This window comes from Phacochoerus africanus, chromosome 15, assembly GCF_016906955.1.
Source record: "Phacochoerus africanus isolate WHEZ1 chromosome 15, ROS_Pafr_v1, whole genome shotgun sequence".
NCBI classification, from domain to species: Eukaryota; Metazoa; Chordata; class Mammalia; order Artiodactyla; family Suidae; genus Phacochoerus; species Phacochoerus africanus.
Window position 1 is genome coordinate 12416506 of NC_062558.1, and position 25912 is coordinate 12442417.

Consider the following 25912-nt stretch of genomic DNA (forward strand, 5'->3'; position numbering starts at 1 on the left):
ATGCTTCAAGGACATAAGAATAAGATCATAGGTGCTAAATTTACAAAGCCAAATCATTAGGTTCTCAATCAGTAAAAATGTAAAAATGGTTCTCATCTTGTGTTTTAGGTTCCCAGATTGTGATGAACCGTATCCTCGACTTGTGGATCTGAATTTAGCTGGAGATCCTACTGAAGGAGCCCCAGTGGCTGTGCAGAGGGACTATGGTTTTTGGTGTCCCCGAGAGTTAAAAATTGATCCTGATCTTGGCTATTCTTTTTTGCACGTCCGTGATTGTTCACCTCCTTGTCCAAATATGTACTTTAGGAGAGAAGAACTTTCATTTGCTCGATATTTCATAGGATTGATTTCAATCATTTGCCTCTCTGCCACATTGTTTACTTTTTTAACTTTTTTGATTGATGTCACAAGATTCCGTTATCCTGAAAGACCTATTATATTTTATGCAGTCTGCTACATGATGGTGTCGTTAATTTTCTTCATTGGGTTTTTGCTTGAGGACCGAGTAGCCTGCAATGCATCAAGCCCTGCACAGTATAAGGCTTCCACAGTGACACAAGGATCTCATAATAAAGCCTGTACCATGCTTTTTATGGTACTCTATTTTTTTACTATGGCTGGAAGCGTTTGGTGGGTAATTCTTACCATCACATGGTTCTTGGCAGCTGTGCCAAAGTGGGGTAGTGAAGCTATTGAGAAGAAAGCATTGCTGTTTCACGCCAGCGCTTGGGGCATCCCCGGAACTCTAACTATCATCCTTTTAGCGATGAATAAAATTGAAGGTGACAATATCAGTGGCGTGTGTTTTGTTGGCCTCTACGATGTTGATGCATTGAGGTATTTCGTTCTTGCACCCCTCTGCCTATATGTGGTAGTTGGGGTTTCACTCCTCTTAGCTGGCATCATATCCCTTAACAGAGTTCGAATTGAGATTCCATTAGAAAAGGAGAACCAAGATAAATTGGTGAAGTTTATGATCCGGATTGGTGTTTTCAGCATTCTTTATCTCGTACCACTCTTGGTTGTTATTGGATGCTACTTTTATGAGCAAGCTTACCGTGGCATCTGGGAAACAACATGGATACAAGAACGTTGCCGAGAATATCACATTCCATGTCCATATCAGGTAAGGGAAACTTTGTTCTAAATTTCAGAATGTGTAACAGTGAAAATAGCTGATTTTAGCTGTGTGTGTGTGTGTGTTTTTTTTTTTTTTCTAATTTAAACTCTTCATGAACTTGCAACCTTTTACATTAAAATTTTAAAGTGAAGATAATGAACAAATTTATTGTACTAAGAATGTCATACATATGTTTCTATAAACATCTTCCTTATAAAAGATGACTTTTACAAGTAGAAGCTATAAGCTTTTAAGCACTTTACTTCTGTCACCACAAATAGTTGCTTGTTGATTCTTAAGAAGTCTGTGGATTTGAGGGAAGATGTTGATTAAAAGGCAGAGTCTTTCTGTGGAAATTTTACTGATATTCAGAATAGAAATTGTTTGAGTTCTTAAACATGTCTTATTTGAGGGTTAGAAGTATTAAGTGATTTGCTCATGCTCAGCTAGGATTTAGACCTAGGAGAGGGGTGAACAAAGAAAGTTTAGAGGAATTGATGCCAAGTATTTATTGCTCGTCTTAAAACCTTCTCTAGAACTTATGGCCGTAGCTATTCCCCCTCTTTTTAGATAGATTTTCTTGGAAGAATTGTCTCCCCTTGGTATTTCTTTTTCATCATGCTCCAACTTTCCTGCTCTTGAACTGTACCAGCCACCCTTTGATCTCCCACAACCCTTATGTTTCTCTAATACCTTTAAAATACCATTATTAAAGTACTTATTCATTATATATAACTTTTGTTTATTTGTCTTTCTTTTACTAGACAGTGAACTCTTTTGAAAGCAACAACTTCTTTTTCATATTTGTTTGAAATCATATTCTGTAGGTTAGTAGATGCTGATATTGAGAATATGGGTATATAGATTGAGAAGAAAAGACATTTTTAAGAAATGGTAACAGTGGTATTGGAGTAAAGGAGTTTGCGACTGGCACATAGTGAATGCTCATAAATACCTGATGACCAAGAATGCCAATTCCCCCTTTTTTATTTTGTAGTGTAAATATTCGTATATAAAATTGTATTTTTATTGTATAAATATTAGCAACTGGCTTTTAAAAAATAAACCAACTAATAATTGAGAGACCAGAAAAATGAATAATAGAAATCGTATATTTCTTGACAAAATTACCTATTAAAAACTGCTAATATGAGTCTTCAGACCTGAAGCTAAGTAATCAAATTTTGCCTCTAACAAGAGAGAAAGAGATGGTTGGATTATGTTGTATCCTTCCCCATATAAGGTATTTAAGATTCCAGATATGTATTATCCTAGGGCTACTGAAGAAATAACTGTTTGACTGTGAAATCTGAAAAATGCTGAAACTGAAACATGTAAGTTAATAAGTTAAAGTAGTTGGGGTGCTGCTATTTAGAAGACATTTCCTAGATTCTTTTAGCATCTTTAGAATGAGTATGAGCTACACAAAAAAAGGATCTGTGTATATGCATCCATTATAGTCATAGATTAAAAGTATTTATTTCCAACATTCAGAGATAAGTTGGATTTCCAACATCTTAAAAAGAATAGAGAACGGTATAGTAACAGTAACATAGATATTAAGCTGTAAAGTCTGGGTCGGGAATCCTGCCTTCATATCTAGCTTTCATTATTTACTAGTTTTATAACCTTAGACTAACTCCACCTCTTTCTACTTTGGTACCTCATCTGTAAAATGAGCAATACATTTCCATAGTAATAAAAGAGTAATCTTATTAGATAGTATTAGATAGAAGTAGTAATAGAATCTGCCTCCTAGTGTTGTTTTTAGGATTCTACATGCAAATACTTAAAAGAGCACCCACTACATACTTAGTAATCAGATGTTATCTCTGTTACTCATTTTCTTCATTTATTGTGCTGCTGTTATTTTATTTACATACGTACATATATAATTTTTTAAACCATCTAGTACCAAGCTTTAGCAAATGCCGTATTTGTTTTAAGTTTTTATATGAATACCACTAACTTGTTCATTTTACTACAATAGTATTTAAGTATGCTGCAATTTATTCACTCATTTTGTTGATGAACATATAGTTTTAAATTTATTTGCTATTATAAACCATTTTGCAATGACCATTCTTGTTTGTTATTTTTTTTGTTTGTTTTGTTTTGTGGTTTTTTTTTTTTTTTGCTTTTTAAGGCTACATGTGTGCCATATAGAAGTTCCCAGGCTAGGGATTGAATCAGAGCTGTAGTTGCTGGCCTACGCCACAGCAACATGTCATCCACACCATATCTGCAACCTACACCACAGCTTACAGCATCAAATCCTTAATCCACTGAATGAGGCCAGGGATCAAACCCACATCCTCATGGATCCTAGTCAGGTTCGTGACCACTGAGCCATGACGGGAACTCCCACAATGACCATTCTTGTAATACCTATCTTCCTTGTACAGGGATATATACTCAAAGGTGTAATTGTTGCATTGTAACATAGAGGCATCTTCAACTGAAGTGGTTATTTTAATTTATACTGTATAAAGTGTGAATCCCCCTTATCACCCTATCTTCATGTTCTCAGGTGTTTAGGTTTTTGCTGTCCTTTGAAACAACATCTTAAGTCTATCATAATTTTTTTTTTAAGGGCCACATCGTGGCATATGGCAGTTCCTAGGCTACAGGTTGAATCAGAGCTGCAACTCTCAGCCTATGCCACAGCCACAGCAACATCAGATCCGAGCTGCATCTGTGACCTATGCTGCAGTTTGCTCAGCTTAACCCACTGATCAAGGCCAGGGATAGAGCTCACATCCTCATGGATACTAGTCAGGTTCTTAACCCACTGAGCCACAACAGGAACTCCAAATCTATCATAATTTTTATTTCACTCATTCCTCATAAGGTTTTTATGCTTTTATGTTTATTGGCTATTTGGGGTTTCTCTTCTGTCCATTACTCTGTTATTTGTCTTTTGTTATTGTTTTAAATCTTTATCAGTTGTTTGCACTGCATTTAACTTACCCTGCTCTGTAGCTTGTCTTTTCACTTTATGTTTATTTTAAGAAATCCTTCTCTGGGGAGTTCCCTGGTGGCTCAGCAGGTTTAGGATCTGGCTCTGTTATTGCTGTGGCAGTGGGTTTGATCCCTGGCCCAGGAGCTTCCACATGCTGCTGGCGTGATCAAATTTAAAAAACAAAACAAAACAAAACAAAAAAACCAGAAAAGAAATCCTTCCTTGCTTCTGAGTAAAGAAATGGTCTGCCAGGAATTCCTTTTGTGGCTCAGTGGTAATGAACCTGATTAGTATCCATGAGGACACAGGTTCGATCCCTGGCCTCTAGCATTGGGTTAAGACTCTGCTGTTGCTGTGAGCTCTGGTGTAAGTAGCAGTCAAGGCTCAGATCCTGCATTGCTGTGGCTGTGGTATAGGCTGGCAGCTATAGCTCCAATTCAACCCCTGGCATATTTTTTCTAGCAGTTTTTAAAATTTTATTTTTTGATTAATATCATTAATCCCTTGAAATTTATTTTTAGTCTGTGTTATGAGGAACATAATTTTATTTTTTCAAATGAATTAGCAGTATGCTTTTTGTATATATGTCAAATAGCCCATCTGAATTGTAACTTTTATAACATACAAGTTCTGTTTTTAGGCTTTCTCTTACTGTTTTTTTTTTTTTTTTTCCTTAGGCCATGCCTATGGCATGCAGAAGTTCTGGGGCCAAGATTCAAATGCTAGATCCTTAACCTACTGTGCCACCAGGAAACTCCTAGGCTTGTTCTCTTGTTCCATTGGTCGGTCTGTATAATCTTTTATCAGTTCCATGTTTGCTCTTATTCTTCTTCAGAATTGTTGTGGAAGTTTCTGTGTGGCTCAGCGGGTTAATGATCTAATATTGCTGCAGTTGTGGTGCAGATCACAGTTGTGGGGCAAGTTCAGTCCCTAGCCTGGAAATTGCCACATGCCATTGGGTGCAGCCAAATACTTTTAACTAGTCTTGGCACTTTTATATATGAATTTTATAATAATTTATCTGTGAATAACACTGTTGGGCTTTTTATTGATATTGTTTTAGGTTTTAAATGAATCTGGGGGAAATTGCCATGTTTGTAATACTGAGTTTTAGTATCTTTTTGTTTCTTTATGCATCTGTTCACTCTTAGGTACCTTACAGTTTTGGTTGCAATTGTGAATGAGGTCTTTTCTTTATTCTTTATTTCATTTTACAGTTGGTTACTGCTGGTGTTTAGGAATGCCACTGATTTTTGTATATTGACCTTATATTGAATATCTTTTATTCCAATTGTGTATAGATTCTGTTAGGTACTCTTTGTAGAAATCCTGTTGTCTGCAGGTAGGGATAAATGTGTACCTTGCTTGCTTTCCAGTGTTTGTTTTATTTAAGATTTTTATACCTAGGGAGTTTCTGTTATGGCCCAGCAGGTTAAGAACCCAACATTGTGTCCTCGAGGATGTGAGTTTGACTCTTGGCCTCAATCAGTGGGTTAAGGATATGGTGTTGCTGCAAGCTGTGGTGTTGGTTGCAGCTGCAGCTTGGATCCAGTGTTGCTTGTGGTGTTGGCCTACAGCTGCAACTCTAATTTGACCCCTAGCCTGGGAACTTCCATATGCCACAGGTGCAGCCATAAAAAGAAGAAAAAAATTTTTGCATCTCTATGCATGAGTGAGATAGGTTGTGATATTTTTCTTTTTTTGCCCTGTCCAGTTCACTGTCAAGGTTATAATAGCTTCATAAAGTGAAATTTTTCCTTCTATTCTTTGAAACAGTTTTACAATAAGTAGGGGGCCATCTGCTCTTTGAAAGGGCTGATGTAAAAACCCTCTGTTATGATAGCTTTGAAGTAAGGAGAGAGAAGTTTAATCTTTCCAAACTGAAATTCTGCACCCACTAATCAGTGACTCCCATTCTGCCCTGCCTTCCAGCCTTTGGCAACCATTATTTTACTTTGTGTCTCTCTGAATTTGACTACTCTGGGTAACTCACATAAGTGGAATTCAAATGCTAGAATTTTAATATCACTTTTCATTCAGAATTTTACTTTAGAGGAATCTTATACAGACTTGTGGGCATTAGAGATATTAAATTCTTATTTGAAGTAATATCCATACATAATTGAACAAGATTTGCTATAATTGAGCAAGCTTAAAAGAATACTTGGCAGGCTCTGATGATAATTCCTAATGAGAAGTTTTTAAAATGTATTAAGCAATGGTGTTATCCTTGTAGTAGCCTCCTCAGGTGACTTACAGAACATAATATTTGAATATTCACTTGAAAATCAGTGAGGTTGCTTTAGTCAGTTCTCATATTACCGAAGCTTTCAAATATTTTAAAAGTCAGTTTGTGAGATAGTTGATCTCATTGTTCCAAAATACCAGTTGGGTTTAATGTAAATTGCATGTATTTAAGACCATGATTTGAAGGAAAAAATGGGCTTGTGTAAAGTGTTTAAAAATATTTAAGGGAGTTCCCATTGTGGCTCAGCAGAAACAAATTCGACTAGGAACCATGAAGTTGTGGGTTCGATCCCTGGCCTTGCTCAGTGGGTTAAGGATCCGGCGTTGCCGTGAGCTGTGGTGTAGGTGGCAGACATGGTTCGGATTCCGCGTTGCTGTGACTGTGGTATAGGTAGGGGGCTACAGCTCCGATTCAACCTCTAGCCTGGAAACCTCCATATGCCAAAGGTGCAGTCCTAAAAAGATTAAAAAAAAAAAAAAAAAGAGTATCCTTGTTGAAAATAGAAATTCACTGCTTGGATTTTAAAATACTTTATACCAACTGTTTTTCATAAGAATACTTTTTTTTAAAGTGTGTATTTAAATAATACTTGAGAGAGTAATATTTAATGCCTGAATCAAGAAATAATTGTGAAATATAGCCTGTTTTCAGAGTAATGTATATTTTACAGTTTAAAATTAGTAAAGTTTATTCCTAGAATATTTCCATCTTATGTATTATTTAAATAACATATTTGTAATTTTCCAGTACTTAGGTTTGCTTCCCCCCTCCCCCAAAAGTGATTCCTTCTGTTTAGGGTCTGCTAAGAGGCTCACAGCATTTTATGAGTCACAAGTTCTGAAGTTTGTTGATATTTCTAGAAAACCATTCTCATGTAACATATTGGTTAAAAACATAGGGAGTTCCCATTGTGGCACAGGGAAATGAATCCCACTAGTATCCATGATGACGCAGGTTTGATCCCTGGCCTCTGTCAGTGGGTGAGGGATCCATTGTTGCTGTGAGCTGTGGTATAGGTCTCAGACACGGCTCGGATCCCATGTTGTTGAGACTGTGGCGTAGGCAGCTATAGCTTCTATTCAGACCCTAGCCTGGAATCTTCCATGTGCTGCAGGTGCGGCCTTAAAAAAAAAAAAAAGGAAAAAAAAAGGCTTTAAAGTCAGGCTGAGTTTATGTCCTGTCTCCAACATCCTGAGCCTCAGTTTCCTCCCTTTTATAAAATGTAGGAGATAACATGTTAAATACTGTAATATCTACCTCATAGGTGGCTGTGAAGACTGAGAAACTTAAACCTCTGACTAGAGTGCCTTGCATAAAGAAAAATCTCAGTATACTGTTGTTACAAATATATAATTCCTGAGGTTTAAAAAAGGATTGTTCTTACATTATGTACTAGAATCATCATTTTTTTCTTCTTAACATCAATTTTCAAAAGAACATTTTTCCTTTCCTAAAAGTGTCCCTTCATTTTTTTTAATCTCTTCCATTTAATCCAGTGCTGTGTGTCCTGAGGAATTTTGATACTAGAATCTTTTTTCGATAATAGAAATATGTTACCATAATAGAAGCAGCTTACCTAAATTACCAAATTCATATTAGAGCCATTGTAGATTTTTTTTTTCCGCTTTTGTTTTTAGAGCCACATTTGCATTACATGGAAGTTTCCGGGCTAGGGGTCGAATCGCAGCTACAGCTGCTGGCCTATGACATAGCCACAGCAATGTGGGATCTGAGCCTTATCTGTGACCTGCACTATAGCTCATTGCATCACTGGATCCTTAACCCATTGAGTGAGGCCAGGGGTCGAACTTACATCCTCATGGATACTAAGTGGGGTTCATTACTGCTGAGCCACGAGGAGAACTCCCAATTCGTAGAATTCTTTTAAATTATTTTCGTAGAAAACAAGAGAACTTTTTTTGTGTTCTTTCAGCCACACAAGGCAACCCATCTGTTGTTTATCTAGTCTTGATTCAGAAACAGAAAAATAATGTCAAATCTACCTTATGATTTTAACTTCATTTTCTGATTAGAGTGTTTGCCTTTACCAGATAATTCCAAAAGGAATCACCATTGTTTATGAAAGGATCATAAGGGAATGAGTATATTTTGTACTTTGAACATTAGTGACAGTGAATAATTCTGTATGAATATAGTATGTACTAATAATCTTTTTTCTGCTACTAACCTTTGAAGTTATAAATATCCTGCCTGTGACTTCTAGCACCAAATTATTTTTTCCTCAAAATTATTTAGTATCTATAATAAAGGGAAAGAATGAGAATTCCTTGAGAAAATATTCTAAGTGTCTTACAAGATTTTAAAATATTATAGAAATGTAGAATAGTAAATTTATTTTAAAAAACTTCATATATAACTTCATATATAAGTTGTAAAATGCTGTCAAATGACATTTTTGGATAAATATTTTAAAACATGCAGGTTGCTATTATTTTGGCTTCTCTTAAGCAGAATAAATCACCTAAGTCTTGAATTTGATTTTAGTCTTGCCTATAGATAAATCTGGTGTACAAATGGGTTACACACCTTTAGGAAGAAGATCAGTGTACTTGCCATAGTCTATAGCAGAGCACTGCAAGGTCAAATAGTAAATATTTTAGGCTTTACCAACCATATTTTTTTTGTTTTTGTTTTTATTAAAGTATAGTTGATTTTCAATGTTGTGCCAAAGCCATATGGTTTTTTGTTGCAACTACTCAGCTCTACTGGTGTAATGCAAAAGCAGCCATAGACAAATGTAAACACATGGAAACATTCCAATAAAGATTTGTTTAGAGTAATATAATTGGGGCAGATTTGGTCTGTAGGTTTTAGCTTGCCAACCCCTGAACTATAGCAGGCATTATTCTCCATCAGCTTTGATAATTCTTTTGTAACAGTGGTTGGTGATCTATGTCTATGGCACTTTCATGTCCCATGGAAGTTGTTACTGTTTCATTCTCATTACTACTTTTGAGGATCACCATTTTTATCTATTGTATAATTGTATTGAAAATATTTAGTATAATCTAGTATTATATCATGATAATAAATTCCAGTACATCACTATTTATAAAGACATGCCGATAAATGTTATTTCCAGTTGTCTTTGAAGTCATCACACCAATTTAAGGAAATAATTTAAGTAGTTTATGGAAATTGTAAAATAGAAGAACATAGGTAACAAGCATAGAAGCTTCTAGCTGTATGTACCTAATATCAGGTCCTATATTCAGCAAAATTTTCCACATTATCTCCTTTAATCCTCATAGTAGCCCAGTCATTATCTCCTTTAATCCTCAGAGTATCCCAGTAAGTTAGATTGTATTCAGTTTTACAAATGAAGATCTGAGTCTCAAAATTATGTATGACTTACCCAAATTCTTACATGAGGTAAGTGATAGAACTGGGGTGTAAATTGTAATTTCGATTCCAAAGCCTACAGTCTCATCATTACTTTACACTTCTTATGCAAAAAAAATATTGGTCTGAGTATTTGGTAGATACATTCTAGTCCTGGCTATATCTCTGACTAGTTTTGTCTTCAGACTAGTTACTCACTTTATAATCCCCTGGGAGTTCCCGCTGTGGTGCAGCAGGTTGAGTTTCTGGTGTTGTCTCTGAGGCTGCATGGGTTGGATGCCCAGCTTGGTGCAGTGGGTTAAAGATCTTGCTTTGCTGCAGCTGTGGCATAGGTTACAGCTACAGCTTGGATTCAATTCCTGGCCTGGGAACTTCCATATGCTATGGTTGTGGCCGAAAAAGAAAAAAAATTTTAATTTCTTCATCTCTAAAATTAGAGGACTGGATTGAATAAATTTTAAGGTTCTTATCAGGTCTAGTATCAAATGAATCTAGGAACTTTTCTTCCATACCTGATTTTTCCTCCTCTTTAATAAGACTTATTCATTGGAGTTCATGCTGTGGCACAGTGGGTACAGGATCTGACTTCAGTGGTTCCAGTTGCTGTGGAGACGTGTGTTAAATTCCTGGCCCGGCATAGTGGGTTAAAGGTTCAGGTGTTGCCACAGCTGCAGTGTAGGTCACAGCTACGACTTAGATTCAATCCCTGGCCGGGGAACTTCCATATGGTGTGCATGCAGCCATTTAAAAAAATAAATGAAAGAGATGTTATCTGTTACTTATAATTCATTAATTCAACAACCATTTGTTTTATATCTCCCATTCTGGTTTATTGGTAGTTGCTAAGAAAACGAGTAAAATACAGTTCATACCCCGAAGGAGTTCATAGACTAGTAGGAGAAAATAAATTTGGAAATCAGATAATTCTGTGACTAAAGTACAGTTATTTTAGAGTTCTTACTCTTATTTGTTCCTTTAAAAAATATGGAGCAACTTAGTAAAAACACCTTAAAGAATGTAATATGATTAAACTATGACTAAAATACAAAGACCTTCAGCAAGGATACTAAGATTAATTGAGAAGAGTGCATTTCTTTTCTACCGCTTCCAATGAAAATGCTTCTTAGCCAGGTTAAAATGTGTCTCTTTATAAGTTGAATAGGCAAAACTTCCCCTGAGGTCTTAAAGTTTAAAAGTGAACAGATAAACACTTTAAAAAATTCTTGATGTCACCTTTACTATCAAAATCCAGCATTTTAATCCCAAAGGGTAACTGTGGAAAAAATAAAAATAAGTAGTATTTAAAAATTATCATGAGGGGGGTTCCCTTCGTGGCTCAGCAGTTAATGAACCTGACTAGGATCCATGAGGATGCGGGCTCAATCCCTGGCCTCCCTCAGGGGGTTAAGGATCCAGTGTTGCCATGAGCTGTGGTGTAGGTCGCAGACATGGCTCAGATCCCGAGTGGCTGTGGCTGTGTTGTAGGCTGGCAGCTGTAGCTCCTACTTGACCCGTAGCCTGGGAACTTTCATATGCTATAGGTGTGGCCCTAAAAAAGCAAAAAAAAAAAAAAAAAAAAAAATTTTCATGAGATGCAGCATTGTGCATGCAAAGACAAGTTCCCATATGAATACTTAGTATATTTTGCATATCTGATGGAAAGAGTGGTTACTACAATTCCAAAGCATGAATCCTTGAGTAGCTGCTTAGAGTGCTATTCGAAGATGTGTGTGTCCATCCACCTGCCTAGAGAAGTTCCTCTGGCCCTTTTAACAAGAAGCCCCAGTGGTCCACTTTATAAATTTTTATTCAGGGAGTTCCCCTCGTGGCTCAGCAGTTAATGAACCAACTAGGATCCATGAGAATTTGGGTTCCATCCCTGGCCTCACTCAGTGGGTTAAGGAACCGGCATTGCCGTGAGCTGTGGTGTAGGTGACAGACTTGGCTTAGATATGGCATGGCTGTGACTGTGGTGTAGGCCAGCAACTATAGCTTTGATTCAGCCTCTAGTCTGGGAACTCCCATATGCCATGGGTGTGGCCCTAAAAAGCAAAAATAAATAAATTTTTGTCTGAGACCTGCTTCTAGTGTTGTATCATCTGAGGCTTAATACTCTCACCCAAATTAGAGAAAGTAAAGTTCTGAAAATCCCTAAAGCTGCACCTTCTTAAGTCACCTTTCTCCATTGTCCCCTTCCTTCCAAGCCCCTCTCTAATTCTAGGAACTATTCCAATGGAAGGGACACAACAACTGGTGGGGAAAAAAAAGAGCATCGTTAGAGTTTTCACCCAGTCCTTTACCATTCTTCTCCAAATGTCCCATCTGTTAACAGTGGCTTATCTGTTCCCTCTGAGGAATCTATTTTGTTCTTGACCCATATCAGAACACCTTTCTGTCAGAAGCAGAACCAAGAGGTCAGGCCTGAACTCCCTCAGAGGTTAGACTGCCACAAACAGGTACCAAGTATGCTCAAAATAAATGACTTTTCAGATTAGCTGGCTTGCTAGATTAGAGGTTACTTCCCAGATCCTCTATAAAATAAACTGATGACCAATGCATGTTGGATGCTTGGGCTAGAAGGCTGTTTTCTGGAATATCTGCATACTTCTCTTCAACCAGTAGAGGTATACATTAATGGTGTTTATTAGGTCTTTTCTAAACTGACTATGTTTATTCTAGGAATATCTGCATACTTCTCTTCAACCAGTAGAGGTATACATTAATGGTGTTTATTAGGTCTTTTCTAAACTGACTATGTTTATTCTAAAACTAGCTTATATCAATAGTGTGTTACTTCATTAGAGAATTGAGTTAAATATTAGGAAAAACAATGACGTATGGGTTGGAAAAGAAAACACTGTTTTCACAAAAACTAAGTTGATTGCTTTGGAAAGACTTTTAAAAGACAAGTTTTTGGGTTTTTTTTTTTTTTTTTAAGAAAAACTATTGTTGAAGTTAGGATGGGCAAGATGAACTGTCAAATTGGGTTGAGGTGATTGTAAAAATCCAGGGTTTTGCACTTAGATCCCCATTTAGGTATTTGAGTTCTCTGTTCACTTGAAATAGAAATGGAAGTCAGGATGATGAATAAACTTGTAGCATGTAAGAAAAAAACTGGAATACTAATTAACACACCAGCAGTCAAAGAAAAGGCTTTGACCTTACATTGATTAGCAGTTTTAAGTTAAATGTATTGGGATTTGCACGGGAGGATTTTCTGCTTTATCTGAGCTTTTTATCTCCTTCCCTCCCCCCAGTACTAACCACTTGCCTGATCATGTTAAATAGGAAATCTTCCATTTTATTTCCTTTACCGAATCATAACTATTTTGTCACTGACTTTGAAGAAAGAGCTAAGACGTGTGTCTCAAAGAAGAACATTAGGAAAATGATAGAATGCAAGTTTCTTCAGATAATATGACTTCTGACCATATATCTGAATAGGAGCATCAACAATTGAAGTCTGACCCAGTAAAATCTGGAAAGAACACACTGAGACATCGTAGATCTTACATGATTTAGGGGAGATCTCCAAATAGTCCCGCACTTCAAAAATTGTTATGCCTTGGAACCAGTACAATAAGGAACTCAGGATTGTCAAGCAGGGGCTGTTGGGTGGATGAGCTGGGAAGAGTCAGCTAAATGTGGTTGCTCTTGGTGAAAGTTGGGAGTTGGGCCAGCTGGGAAGTGAGAAAGGGAGCCAGGAACTCCTTTGGTAGCCTAGATAATCAGGGTCAGAGGCTGAAGTGTTTGCAGGTTAGTTGTGGCAGTTTGGTTAGTTGTTAATTCCTTACAGTCAGCAGGAACAACTTCTTTCTGCAGGATTTCCACATGATTGATTGACCAAATAGCTCAAAATATAAAGCCACCAAACTGATGAAAAAACAAGTCATTATGGCTGAGAGTCAATGACTGTAACATCAAACTTAGAGCTACAAAATATTGAAATTGTCAAATACTGAATAATAGAATAGGTATGTAATGTTTATAGAAATAACATACAGTCACAAAAATTACCAATCTATAAGAAATTACTTGGAATAAATAATTTTTAAAAAATTAAACATCTAGAAATAGAATTTTTGAAATAGAAGCTCAATGAACTTATGAACTATAAAACAGCAGTTTAGACTGCTGTTTGAAGAGAAATTTAATGAATTAGTAAAAGGTGAAAATAAGGTTATCCAGAATGTAGCAAAAGAGACAAAATATGAAAGCGATACTAGGATAAATGGAGGACAGAGAGAGAAGGCCTAATGGGAATATAATTAAGAGTCCTAGGAGTTCCAGGAGGAAGGAATTGAGAGAATGTAAGAGAAATAATATTTAAAGAGATAATGGCTGCAGATTTTCCCCTACTGCTAAAGATATGAATTTGCAGATCAAGGAGGTACTGTATACCATTAGCAGAATAAATAAAAAGAAATCCACACTTTGGTGAAAGTGCAGAACACCAAAGACAATCTTGAAAACAGTCTCAAAGGACAGATCATCTAAAATAAGACCAATAGAATGACAGCAGAGTCCTTAACAATAATAAGGCCAGAAGACAATATATTATCTTTTAAATGTTGAGAAAAAACCCTTTTCAACCAGAGTGTTGTCTGAGGTCATGCTGTATCTGGGGTGGCCTGCAACCAGCGGTAGTTAGGTGGGCTAAGAAAACCTGGCCGTTGTCCCAGTGTGGGACCCTCTGAAGGTCCTTGTTTGCTTCAGAACTCGCTCCCAGTTTGGTAGAGGCTTTTCTGAGAATGCATGGCAGGTAATCTTCCTCTGCCAATCCTGCTTCCACACTCTTTGCTTCACAGATATTGTTCCCTAATAAACATCTTGCACCCAAACTTCATCTCTGCATCTTTTGAAGAACTCAGATTTGTTCTCAAGAACAAAGATGAAATAAAGCCATTTCCATATAAACAAAAACTGTACCACCAAAAGACTTGTACTAAGAGAACTTCTAGAGTGTATAATTTTAGAAAGATAGTAGGAGGTGCATGGAGGAATGATGAGGAAATAAAGCTGTAAACATTTATCTAAAGATTTTTTTTTTTTTTTTTTTTGCCATTTCTTGGGCTGCTCCTTTGGCATTTGGGGGTTTCCAGGCTAGGGGTTGAATCAGAGCTGTAGCCACCTGCTTACTCCAGAGCCACAGCAACACGGGATCCGAGCCGGATCTGCAACCTACACCACAGCTCACGGCAACACCAGATCCTTAACCCACTGAGCAAGGCCAGGGATCGAACCCGCAACCTCATGGGTTACTAGTCAGATTCGTTAACCACTGAGCCACAACGGGAACTCCAAAGATAAATATTTCTGTAAATTACCAGTGACAATGTATAATTTGGAGATTTAAGAAATACACCCCAAATCCTGTAGAAATTAAAAAAAAAAATTGGGGGAAAATTGATATATAGACCAGAATTGGGTTAATGCTAGAATCAGCTGCATCAGATAGCAATTAATGGTGATGTACCTCTCAACCCACCCCCCCTTTTTGCTCTCCTCACTGACCTCTTGCTTGTTCTTTAGGGTTTTTAAAAATTGTTTTTTAATTTTTGGAGTAGGTGAGGAATAATTGATTTGTAATGTTTATAATGTTAAAAATATTAAAAATATATTGTGTAAAACATTATTCCTACTCTTGTTCCTCATATTTTCAATTTTCACCCCCTCTCCATCTCTACTAGTAACCACCATATATAGTTTCTTATATTTCCAGAGTTTGTTTTTCTGTAAGATTGTTTTGAGAAGTAAATCACAATACACTTAATAAAATAGCCCAGCACACACTAGGTCATTAAATTTTTAATTCCCTTCTCTCCTAACCATTTTGTAACCTTAAGACCCAGAAAGGATGATTATCCATGTATTTTGCTGTTAAAAATTTTTTTTTTGGTCCTTTTGTCTTTTTAGGGCCATACCTGTGACATATGGAGGTTCCCAGGGTAGGGGTCTACTCAGAGCTATAGCCACCAGCCTACACCACAGCCACAGAAACGCCAGATTCAAGTCAAATCTGCGACCTATACAGCATAGCTCATGGCAACGCCAGATCCTTAACCCACTGAGCAAGGCCAGGGATCAAACCCACAATCTCATGGTTCCTAGTCAGATTCATTAACCACTGAGCCATGACAGGAATTCCTATTTTGCTGTTTAATGTCATAGTTTTTGCTTTATATCTGTAAACATAAATCAGAACCATAAAACCATGTTTTGTGCATATCTTTTTTTTTTTTTTTTAAACAACTACACCTGCAGCACATGGAAATTCCCATATGCTGCCACTGTGGCCATAAGTCTTTTTTTTTTTTTTTAAGTGAAAGCCAGAGTTACTGCCATGGCTCAGTGGAAAAGAATCTGACTAGCATCCATGAAGATGCAGGTTCGATCCCTCACCTCACTCAGTGGGTTAAGGATCTGGCATTGCCATGAGTTGTGGTGCACGTCACAGACACAGCTCAGATCTGGCATTTCTGTGGCTGTGGTATAGACCAGCTACAGCTCCGATGTGACTCCTAGCCTCAGAATCTCCATATGCCTCGGTACAACCCTAAAAAGACAAAAAAAAAAAAGTGAAAAGCCAAGTTAGATTATATCTGTAATGCACAAAACTAAGAATTATAATCCAGAATATATGTGTGTATATATAAGCCATTCACAGAAGAGGAAATCTAAATAGTTACTAAGTATTTTACTTATTGTAAATTACATAAGGAAAGAAATTCAATCTCACTAGTAATAAGGGAAATACAAATTAAAATGGCAAAGAGGACTGTCTGTAAGATTGGCAAAAATTTTAAAGTCTGATGATATCATGTGATGGTGAGGATGTAGAACAAAAGCATATGGAAGTCCCTTGGCTAGAGACTGAATCCAAGCTGCAGCTACAGCAACACTGGATCCTTTAACCCACTGTGCCAGGCCAGGGATCAAAGCTGCACCTTCACAGTGATCAGAGCCACTGCAGTCAGATTCTTAACCCACTGTGCCACAGCAGGAACGCCTCTCTTTTTCTTTCTTTCTTTTTTTTAAATTGTGTCTTATTTGAGAAATCTACCCAAAGCTTGTAAATAATATTCTCATGTGTTTTCAGTTTTAAACTTTTACTTTTCAAATTTGGATTTTTAGTCCAATAGAATTTATTTATTAGATCTGGAGTGAGGAAGAGATATCATTTTTTAAATATGTTGATATCTGTTTAGCACTATTCTAGTCTGTCCTTTCTCCACTGATCTGTAATGCTGCCCCTGTCATACAGTATCACGTTTCCATCTATGAAACTTATTTTCCTATTTCATTCCATGGCCTGTTTTTTATCCTTATCTTAGCTTCTATCATTGTCTTAATTACTGTAGCATTATGGTAGATCTTATGTCTGATAGAGTAAGTAGTTAAGTTTTCAAAGCAGAATAAACGTGAAGGCAGATAAGGTTACATAGTGTAGTAAATGCACAAAATTTGGAATTAGAAGGCCTCCATTCTAGCACTGTTGTTGCTTATCAACATGACAAACTCTGTATGAGCCCATGAGTTCATTTTTGTGTGGGCTTTAGATAACCAGTCTCCATATAAGTCAACATTTTGTAATGATTTTTTTTTTTAATGGAAGCAAATCTAATGCAATATGTGTTTCTATTAGTAAAGGATAGATTCCACTTGATAGGGAAAGTAGCCAAGGACTCTGCCACCCTGATTTAAAGCCAAAGTCTCATAAACAGGAACTGAATTTAGGCCACTACAATAACCATAAATATGCCCTTAGTGGTTTTCTTCTGCAAGGTTTTTTTCCCCTTTAACATGAATAATTTTTTCCATTTAATTAAAAAGAATTTAAGCTCCAGGGTCTTGGTGGATTATGGACCTAAGTTGGAAAAGCAAAATATAGAAAAATACTTTCATATTGTGATTGAATAAAGTCATATTTGCAAAAGTCTTTTTTTAATGTTTCTTTTTTTTAGGGCCACACCTGCAGCATATGGCAGTTCCCAGGCATAGGAGTCAAATCAGAGCTGTAGCTGCTGGCCTGCACCACAGCCACTGCAACTTGGGATCCTTAACCCACAGAACGAGGCCAGGGCTCAAACCTGCATCCTCATGGATACTAGTCAGATTTGTTACTGCAAAGCTGCAATGGGAACTCCTGCAAGATTCTGTTGATTGAAATTAGAGTGGTGGTAGTGGAGATCAGTTGTTGAGAAGACAGTGAATGTAGGTGGTTCACAGTCAGCTGTTGTAGGAAAGGGACAGTAATCTAGATGTAGTGCTTACAGTGAATGCTGATTGTCTTCCTTCTTTGCTTGGGATTCTCATTCAGCTCCCAGAAAATATGCCAAAGTAATGTATCAGATGAGTTTTTTCAGTTGTTAAGGTGATATATTTTAACATCAATAGAAATATAGTTTTTCAAAGGACTATTATAAAAGAATACTTTGAAGTTTCTTAATAGTCCATTTTAATTATACAAGGGACTAATATATTTAGTGAGTTTTTCTTCCTCAAAAATAACCTCTAGGCCTTCAGTTCATTACAGAGAATATTTAAAATAAAAACTGAACATTGTATTTTCCTTTAAATTTTTTTCTTCAGTGAGTTTTGCCTTTCTAGGTGGTACATATCCTGTTTTACATACTATTTGTATTTTTGTATGCTCCCTGTGTGATATATAACCAGATAATAATGTGTTCTCTTCCCTCTTTTCCCTCATTTATAAGACAAAACTCTTTTCTTTATAGCAGTAACTTGGCCATTCTTCCCCAGTATCTTGGCCTTCTGGCTCCAATACCCTGCCAGTAGCACGTTTACAAAACATTGCTTGAGTTGCTTTCTCACTGTATCCTTACTATGGCAGGTATTGGGTGCTTTTCCCTAGAATTTTGGCTTTAACCAGAACCTTAAAATACAAAATATTCTGTGTTATAACCCTCTGTCCTTCAGTTTTCCTCTGTACTATGTTGCCTAACTGAAGTTTTTATTGTTAGCACTCCTTCCCTTTAATTCAAGCATTTCTGTTGTGTGGCCAGTATTTCTAATTTATGTAAGATGGTGCAATGCAGTTTAAAAACACTGGAAAAGTTACAAGGTGTGGTATCTTCCTAGGTTCTCTTTTTCTCCCTTCTTCCTTTTCTGGGTACTTATCTATCTATTCCCATATTTTAGGTTATATAGTTCAACTTCATTTCCGAGCTCCAGACATGTATCTATTTACATGACATTCCCATTTGGAAGTCTGTAAGGCATTTCCAACTTAACACGTCTAAAACAGAATTCTTAATTTTTCTCCTTAAACCTACTTCCTATATCCCATCCCTGGTAAATGGTATTATACATTCAGTAAATGGTATTATCATTCACAAGTTGCTCAGACTGAAATTTGGAGCCATCTTTGCCCTCTTTCTCACATACCTCATCACACTCAATCCATCAATTTGTTATCACCTCCACTTCCACCTTAGTCCAAGCTATCTGATACTTCCACAACGGCCTTCCAATTCATCTTCTTCTATTCTTAGTTCCTTTGTGATTTATTTCTAACACAGTAGCCAGGGAGCCAGGGTGATCTTTTTAAAAACATAAATGAGATCTTGTTGCACCTTCAAAAAAAACCCTCCAGTGGCTTTGTGTTACTCTTAGAGTAAAACTCATATTTCTTTTTTTTTTCTTTTTCTTTTTTTGCTGTGCTCATGGCATGTAGAACTTTCTGGGCCAGGGATCAAGTGTGCGCCACAGCAGCGTCCCAAGCTGCTGCAGTGACACCACCAGATCTTTAGCCCACTACACCACAAGAAAGCTCCTTAAAACTCATAATTCTTTTTTTTTTTTTTTGGTCTTTTTGTCTTTTTGGAGCACATGGAGGTTCCCAGGCTAGGGGTCTAATTGGAGCTGTAACCCCCAGCCTACACCACAGCCACCACAACATAGAATCCCAAGCCGAGTCTGCAACCTACACTACCGCTCACAGCAACGCCGGATCCTTAACCCATTGAGTGAGGCCAGGGATCCAACCCGAATCCTCATGGATGCTAGTTGGGTTCGCTAACCACTGAGCCACTACGGGAACTCCAAAACTCATAATTCTTTTTTTTTTTGTCTTTTTGTCTTTTGTCTGTTGTTGTTGTTGCTATTTCTTGGGCCGCTCCCGGGGCATACGGAGATTCCCAGGCGGGGTTGAATCGGAGCTGTAGCCACCGGCCTACACCAGAGCCACAGCAACGCGGGATCCAAGCCGCGTCTGCAACCTACACCACAGCTCACGGCAACGCCGGATCGTCAACCCACTGAGCAAGGGCAGGGACCGAACCCGCAACCTCATGGTTCCTAGTAGGATTTGTTTCCACTGCGCCACAACAGGAACTCCCAAAAGTTTTCTTTATTTGCTTGTTTATTGACATCCTGTCCCACCCCTCCCTACAATGTAAGCTCTATAGGGCAGGACATTTTGTGATTCATAAATTTGTATTTCTTATATCAGGATCTTGTAGGCTCTCAGTGGCTAAATTAATTAGATATATGATCTTCAGCATCAGTTTAAATCCCTAGATTTTGATTCCACATATATGAAACAAAGAGATTTGACTGAATCTATAACATCTTTTAAAAAAGATATTTTAAATTCTGGTGATCAGTCATCTGGAATTGAGGGCAACCTCAAAGTCTTCAAGTTCAAGCCCCTTATTTTTTTTATTTTTATTTTTTTTGTCTTTTTGCTATTTCTTGGGCTGCTCCCGCAGCATATGGAGGTTCCCAGGCTAGGGGTCGAATCGGAGCTGTAGCCGCCGGCCTATGCCAGAGCCACAGCAACGCGGGATCTGAGCCGCGTCTGCAGCCTACACCACAGCTCACGGCAACGCCGGATCGTTAACCCACTGAGCAAGGACAGGGACCGAACCCGAAACCTCATGGTTCCTAGTCGGATAAGGGGCTTTACTCAGATCACATTGCTTTAGCCAGTGCTCTTTTCACATCATACAATACCTCTAATTCACAGCTCAACTCCAATTAAATCTCCCTCTGTACATTCTTCTTTGGTTATAATTTTATCATCTTTAATTTTTAGATTCTTGACCTTCCTCTTCATTATATTGTTACTTTATTTATATATAATTGATATATATTAGTTTCATAAAAGGTATAATTTTGGTAAATATTGCTGAATTGTCTTCTATAAAGGTTGTATGAATTTGTATTACCTTCATCAACATATGGGAGTACACTTGACCCCCGAACAACATAGGAGTTAGGGACGCTGACCACCATCCACCCCACCTATGTAGTTGAAAATCCCCATATAACGTTTTAGTACTGTAGTGTATATTTATTGGAAAATAATCTGTATGTAAGTGGGCCTATGCAGTTCAGACCCATGTTGTTCACGAGTCAGCTGTATTTCACCACATGTTTGCTAATGTACTATGAGATTTCTGGACTTTACCTATCTGATAGGCTAAAAAATAGAATCATCATGTAATTAAAAAAATTTTTTAGACTGTTACTGAGGCTGAGCTAGTATATTTGTATTTCGTTTTCTATAAATTATCCATATCTTTTCTCTATTTTTCTATAGGTGGCGGACTCTTATTTGTAGTCTGCCTTCCATATCCATGGGTTCTGCATCCATGGATTCAACCAACTGTGCATCAGAAATATTTGGGGTGTTCCTGTTGTTGCTCAGCAGGTTAGGAACCCAACAGAGTGTCCATGAGGATGTGAGTTCGATCCCTGGCCTCACTCAGTGGTTAAGAATCCAGCATTGCCACAAGCTGCAGCTTAGGTCACAGGTGCAGCTTGGATCCAGTGTTGCTGTGGTGTTGGGCGACAGCTGCAGCTCTGATTGAACCCCTAGTCCCAGGAACTTCCATATGCCGCATGTGTGACCATTAAAAAGAAAAAAAAATTTGGGAAAAATAATTCAGGGAAGTTCCAAAAAAGCAAAACTTGAATTTGACATGCACTAGCAACTATTTACATCATATTTACAATTATTTACATAGCATTTACATTGTATTAGGTATTACAAGTATTCTAGAAGTGATTTAAAGTACGCAGGAGAATGTATGTAGGTTATATGCAAATACTGTGCCATTTTTTACAAGGAATTTCAGCATCCACAGATTTTGGTATTCATGGGAGGTCCTGAAACCAGTCCCCCAAAGGTACTGAGGGAGAACTGTATTTGTAGGAGTTAACTTATTTATTAACAAAATTAGTCCCTTTTTTCTGCTATAATTTATCAATATGTCTTTTGCAAGAATTTTATGCCAGCTTTTTTATTGTCTTTTGACTGTTGTTATGGCCATGCAGAAATGTTGGGGCTTTATGTAGTCAGATTTATCTATGTTTACTTTTGTGGCTTCTAGATTTTGTGTCATAGCTAGAAAATCATACTTTATCTCAAGTGTATAAAGCTTTCATCTTGAACTTTATAGTTTCTTGGTGTTAATTTTTTTTAACATTTGAATTTTTGATCTATTATGAATTCATCGTGGTATGAGTTATGGCTTCAGTGCTATTTTTTTCTAGATGCTTATCTAGAATCCATTTATTGAATGATTCATTTTTTTCTGAATGGTTTGAAATATCACACATAAATACTAGAACTGTTTGTGCCCCAGTATTACACAATTTTATTATAGTTTAATGATCTACCTCTCTTTCAGCATTTTCCTGTTAAGTCTTGCTTTTCTTTATGAACTTGAGAATCATCCTGTTTAATTGAGATAACTATTTTTATTGGAGTTGTGTTAAAATTAATGACTAAATCGAGGAGAATTTGCATTTTTATGGTAGTGATTCTTTGTAGCCGAGAACATGTTTTAAAGGTTCTTCACATACATCACTCATTTTTCTTAATAAATTTATTCCTAGTTGTTTTATCTGTTTTGTTACTATGGTTGTATTCATTCGCTGTGGCTGCCATAACACGGCACCACAGACAGGGTGGCTTAAACAACAAAAATTTTTCTCACAGTTTTGGAGCCTAGAAATCTAAGATGAGGTGCCCTCAGGGTCCATTTCCTCTGACGCCTTTCTTTCTTCTTGGCTTGTGGATGGCTGCTCTCTTAGTGTTTCTTCACGTGGTCATTTCTGGTGATCTTTTCTCTCACATGAACTTTTCTTATGTGGTACATCTCTGGTATCTGTGTGTTCACATTTCCTCTTGTAAGGACACCAGTCAGATTGGTTTAGGGCTACTCCCATATTACCTCATTTAACCTTAATTACTTTTTTAAAGACTATCTCCAAATAAATCACATTCTGAGATACTGAGAGTTAGGGATTCAACATATGAATGTTAGGAGGATCCATAGCAATGCCAAATGAAGATTTTTCTTTTACCTACTGACTGTTATTTGTGTATATGTATAAATGAAAGTGATTCTGTATTTTACCTTGTACCTAGTGACCTTGCTTATGATTTATGATAGTTTTTACTTTATTCTCTTAGTTTTTCTAGGTATAAAATTATGATTACTTTGGAGTTCCCGTCGTGACTCAGTGGTTAATGAATCCAACTTAGAACCATGAGGTTCAGATTCGATCCCTGACCTCACTCAGTAGGTTCAGGATCTGGTGTTGCTGTAAACCGTGGTATAGGTCGCAGACTCGGCTTGGATCCCATGTTGCTGTGGCTGTGGTGTAGGCTGGTGGCTACAGCTCTGATTAGACCCCTAGCCTGGGAACTTCCACATGCCACGGGTACAGCCCTAAAAAGACCAAAAAAAAAAAAATTGATTACTTCTAGATAATTTTATCTTCTTCATAGATTTTATACCCTTAATTTATTTCTTTTGTGTAATTGCAGTCTGTTAGAACTGTTCAAACAAGGTTAAAGAGTGATGGTAATAAATATCCTTCTTGTACCCCTGACTTTAATGCAAATATTTAGTGGCCTCTGGTGCTCCCATCAAACATGAGAGAATTGTCTTGTCACTTTAAGGGTTAATTAGCATCTATTTGTATTATTAAAAACCAAGAAATGGATGTTTAATTTTATTAAGTGCATTTTGGCATACATGAAAATCATATACCAATAATGTGTTGAATTTATAAATCACTTTCCTATTATTGAACCATCATTGCATTTCTCTATTTGGTCATGACATATTCTTTGAATTTACTGTTGGATTCTGTTTCCATAAAAATTTATAAATGGAGTCAGTTAGGTATAGTGTTCTGCTTGCCTCTGGAATCATTTCTGTTTATATCTTTCTATCATTGTTTTCATTAAATTCAAGTTTATTTAAATGGAATTGAGCACAGTAATCTCAAGATTATTTTAGTTTTGTTTTCTTTGTAACTTTATCATTTCTCTGTATCTATGTGTGTATGCATGTGTGTGTGTATATTTGCTATTTTTGTCCCTTTGTTCTTTTGATCAGGCTAGAGAATGGTTATTATTTTTTTCAAATGATGGACTTTCAGGTTTATTTACTCTGTTTTGTCTTAAAATTAATTTCTTTTATCTTCATTAATTCCTTCAAATTCTTTAATTTTTTTCTTCATAGTTAATACACTTAATACTCATAGTTAAACATTAGTCTATTAATTTGACTTATGGTTTCTTGTTCTGCAGAAGCTTAAGTTTTTAATAATCAGCTGTCAGTCATTTCCTTTTTTATTTATATGTATGTCTTATTACCATTTTATTAATTACTTTGGATTTGTTTTTGTTGCTCTTTTTTCTTTCCTTCTCTTGTTCTTTTCTGCCTATAGAAGTTCCTTTAGTATTTGTTATAAGGCTGGTTTAGTGTTGCTGAATTCTCTCAGCTTTTGCTTATCTGTGAAGCTTTTGATTTCTCCTTCAAATCTGAAGGAGAGCCTTGCCGGGTAAAGTCATCTTGGTTGGAGGTTTTTTCCTTTCATCACGTTAAGTATATCATGCCACTCCCTTCTGGCCTGCAGAGTTTGTGCTGAAAAATCTGCCGATAACCTTTTTGGGGTTCCCTTGTATGTTATTTGCTTCTTTTCCCTAGCTGCTTTCAAGATTTTCTCTTTGTCTTTAATTTTGGTCAGTTTGATTAATATGTGTCTTGGTGTATTCCTCCTTGGGTTTATTTTATATGGTACTCTTGTGCTTCCTGGATTTGAGTGAGTGATCCCTTCCCCATGTGAGGGAAGTTTTCGGCTATTATCTCTTGGAATATTTTTTTCTGTCCCCTTCTCTCTCTCTTCTCCTTCTGGCACCCCTATAATACGGATGTTGGTGCATTTAACGTTGTCCCAGAGTTCTCTGAGACTCTCTTCATTTGTTTTCAGTCTTTTTTCTCTTTTCTGTTCTGCATCCGTAATTTCCACTAATCTGTCCTCCACCTTCTTTATTTGTTCTTCTGCCTCCTGTATTCTACTGTTAGCTGCTTCAAGTGAATTTTTTATTTCAGTTATTGTGTTTTGCATCTCTTCTTGTTTAAGTTTGATATCTTGTATCTCTTTGCTCAGTGTTTCCTGTAAGGTATCCATCTTTGCCTCCAGTTTATTTCCAATGTCTTGTGTCATCTTCAGCATCAACAGTCTAAAGTCTTTTTCCTAGAGGCTGAGAATATCATCACTTAGTCAGTTTTCTGGGGTTTTTTCCTTTCTCCCTCATCTGAGTTATAGTTCTCTGTCTTTTTATTTTTGTAGGTTTTTGGTTTGGTGACCTCTTTACAGATAATAGAGTTGTAGCCTCTCTTACTTCTGATGTCTGCCCCCCTGTGGCTGAAGTCGGTATGGGGGCTTGCTGTAGGCTTCCTGATGGGAGAGGCTGATGCCTGCCCACTGGTAGGTGGAGCCGATTCTAATCCCTCTAGTGGGTGGGGCTTAGTCTCTGGATGGGATTAGAGGCAGCTGTGTGCCTGAGGGGTCTTCAGGCAGCCTGTCTACTTAGTAGCGGGGCTGTGATCCCACCTGGATTGTTGTTTGCCTTGGGGCTTCTCAGCAGCTGACTGACGGGTGGGGCCAGATTTTCCTAAAATGGCCACCTCCAGAGAAAGGGATGGCTGCTGATATTCCCAAGAGCTTTGCTTTCAATGTCCTTCCCTCACAAGGCACGTTCACCCCTGTTTTCCCAGGATGTCCTCCAAGAACTGTGGTCAGGTTTGACCCAGATTCCCATGGAGACTTTGCTTTGCCCTGGGACCCAGTGCATGTGAAAGTCTGTTTTTGCCTCTTAAGAATGGGGTCTCCGTTTGCCCCAGTCCTGTGGAGCTCCTGCGCACAAGCCCCACTGGCCTTCAATGCC

The 25912-nt window shown here is 37.3% G+C and overlaps 1 protein-coding gene across 1 annotated transcript in view; it reads left to right on the plus strand.

Annotated features, from left to right (window-relative positions):
- Nucleotides 1–25912, plus strand: part of FZD3 (frizzled class receptor 3) — a 95678-nt gene that overhangs the window by 48865 nt on the left and 20901 nt on the right. Inside the window, exon 4 of the mRNA XM_047761975.1 lies at nt 109–1126. Within this exon, the coding sequence (XP_047617931.1) occupies nt 109–1126 (1018 nt within the window). The remainder of the gene's footprint in view (nt 1–108; nt 1127–25912) is intronic.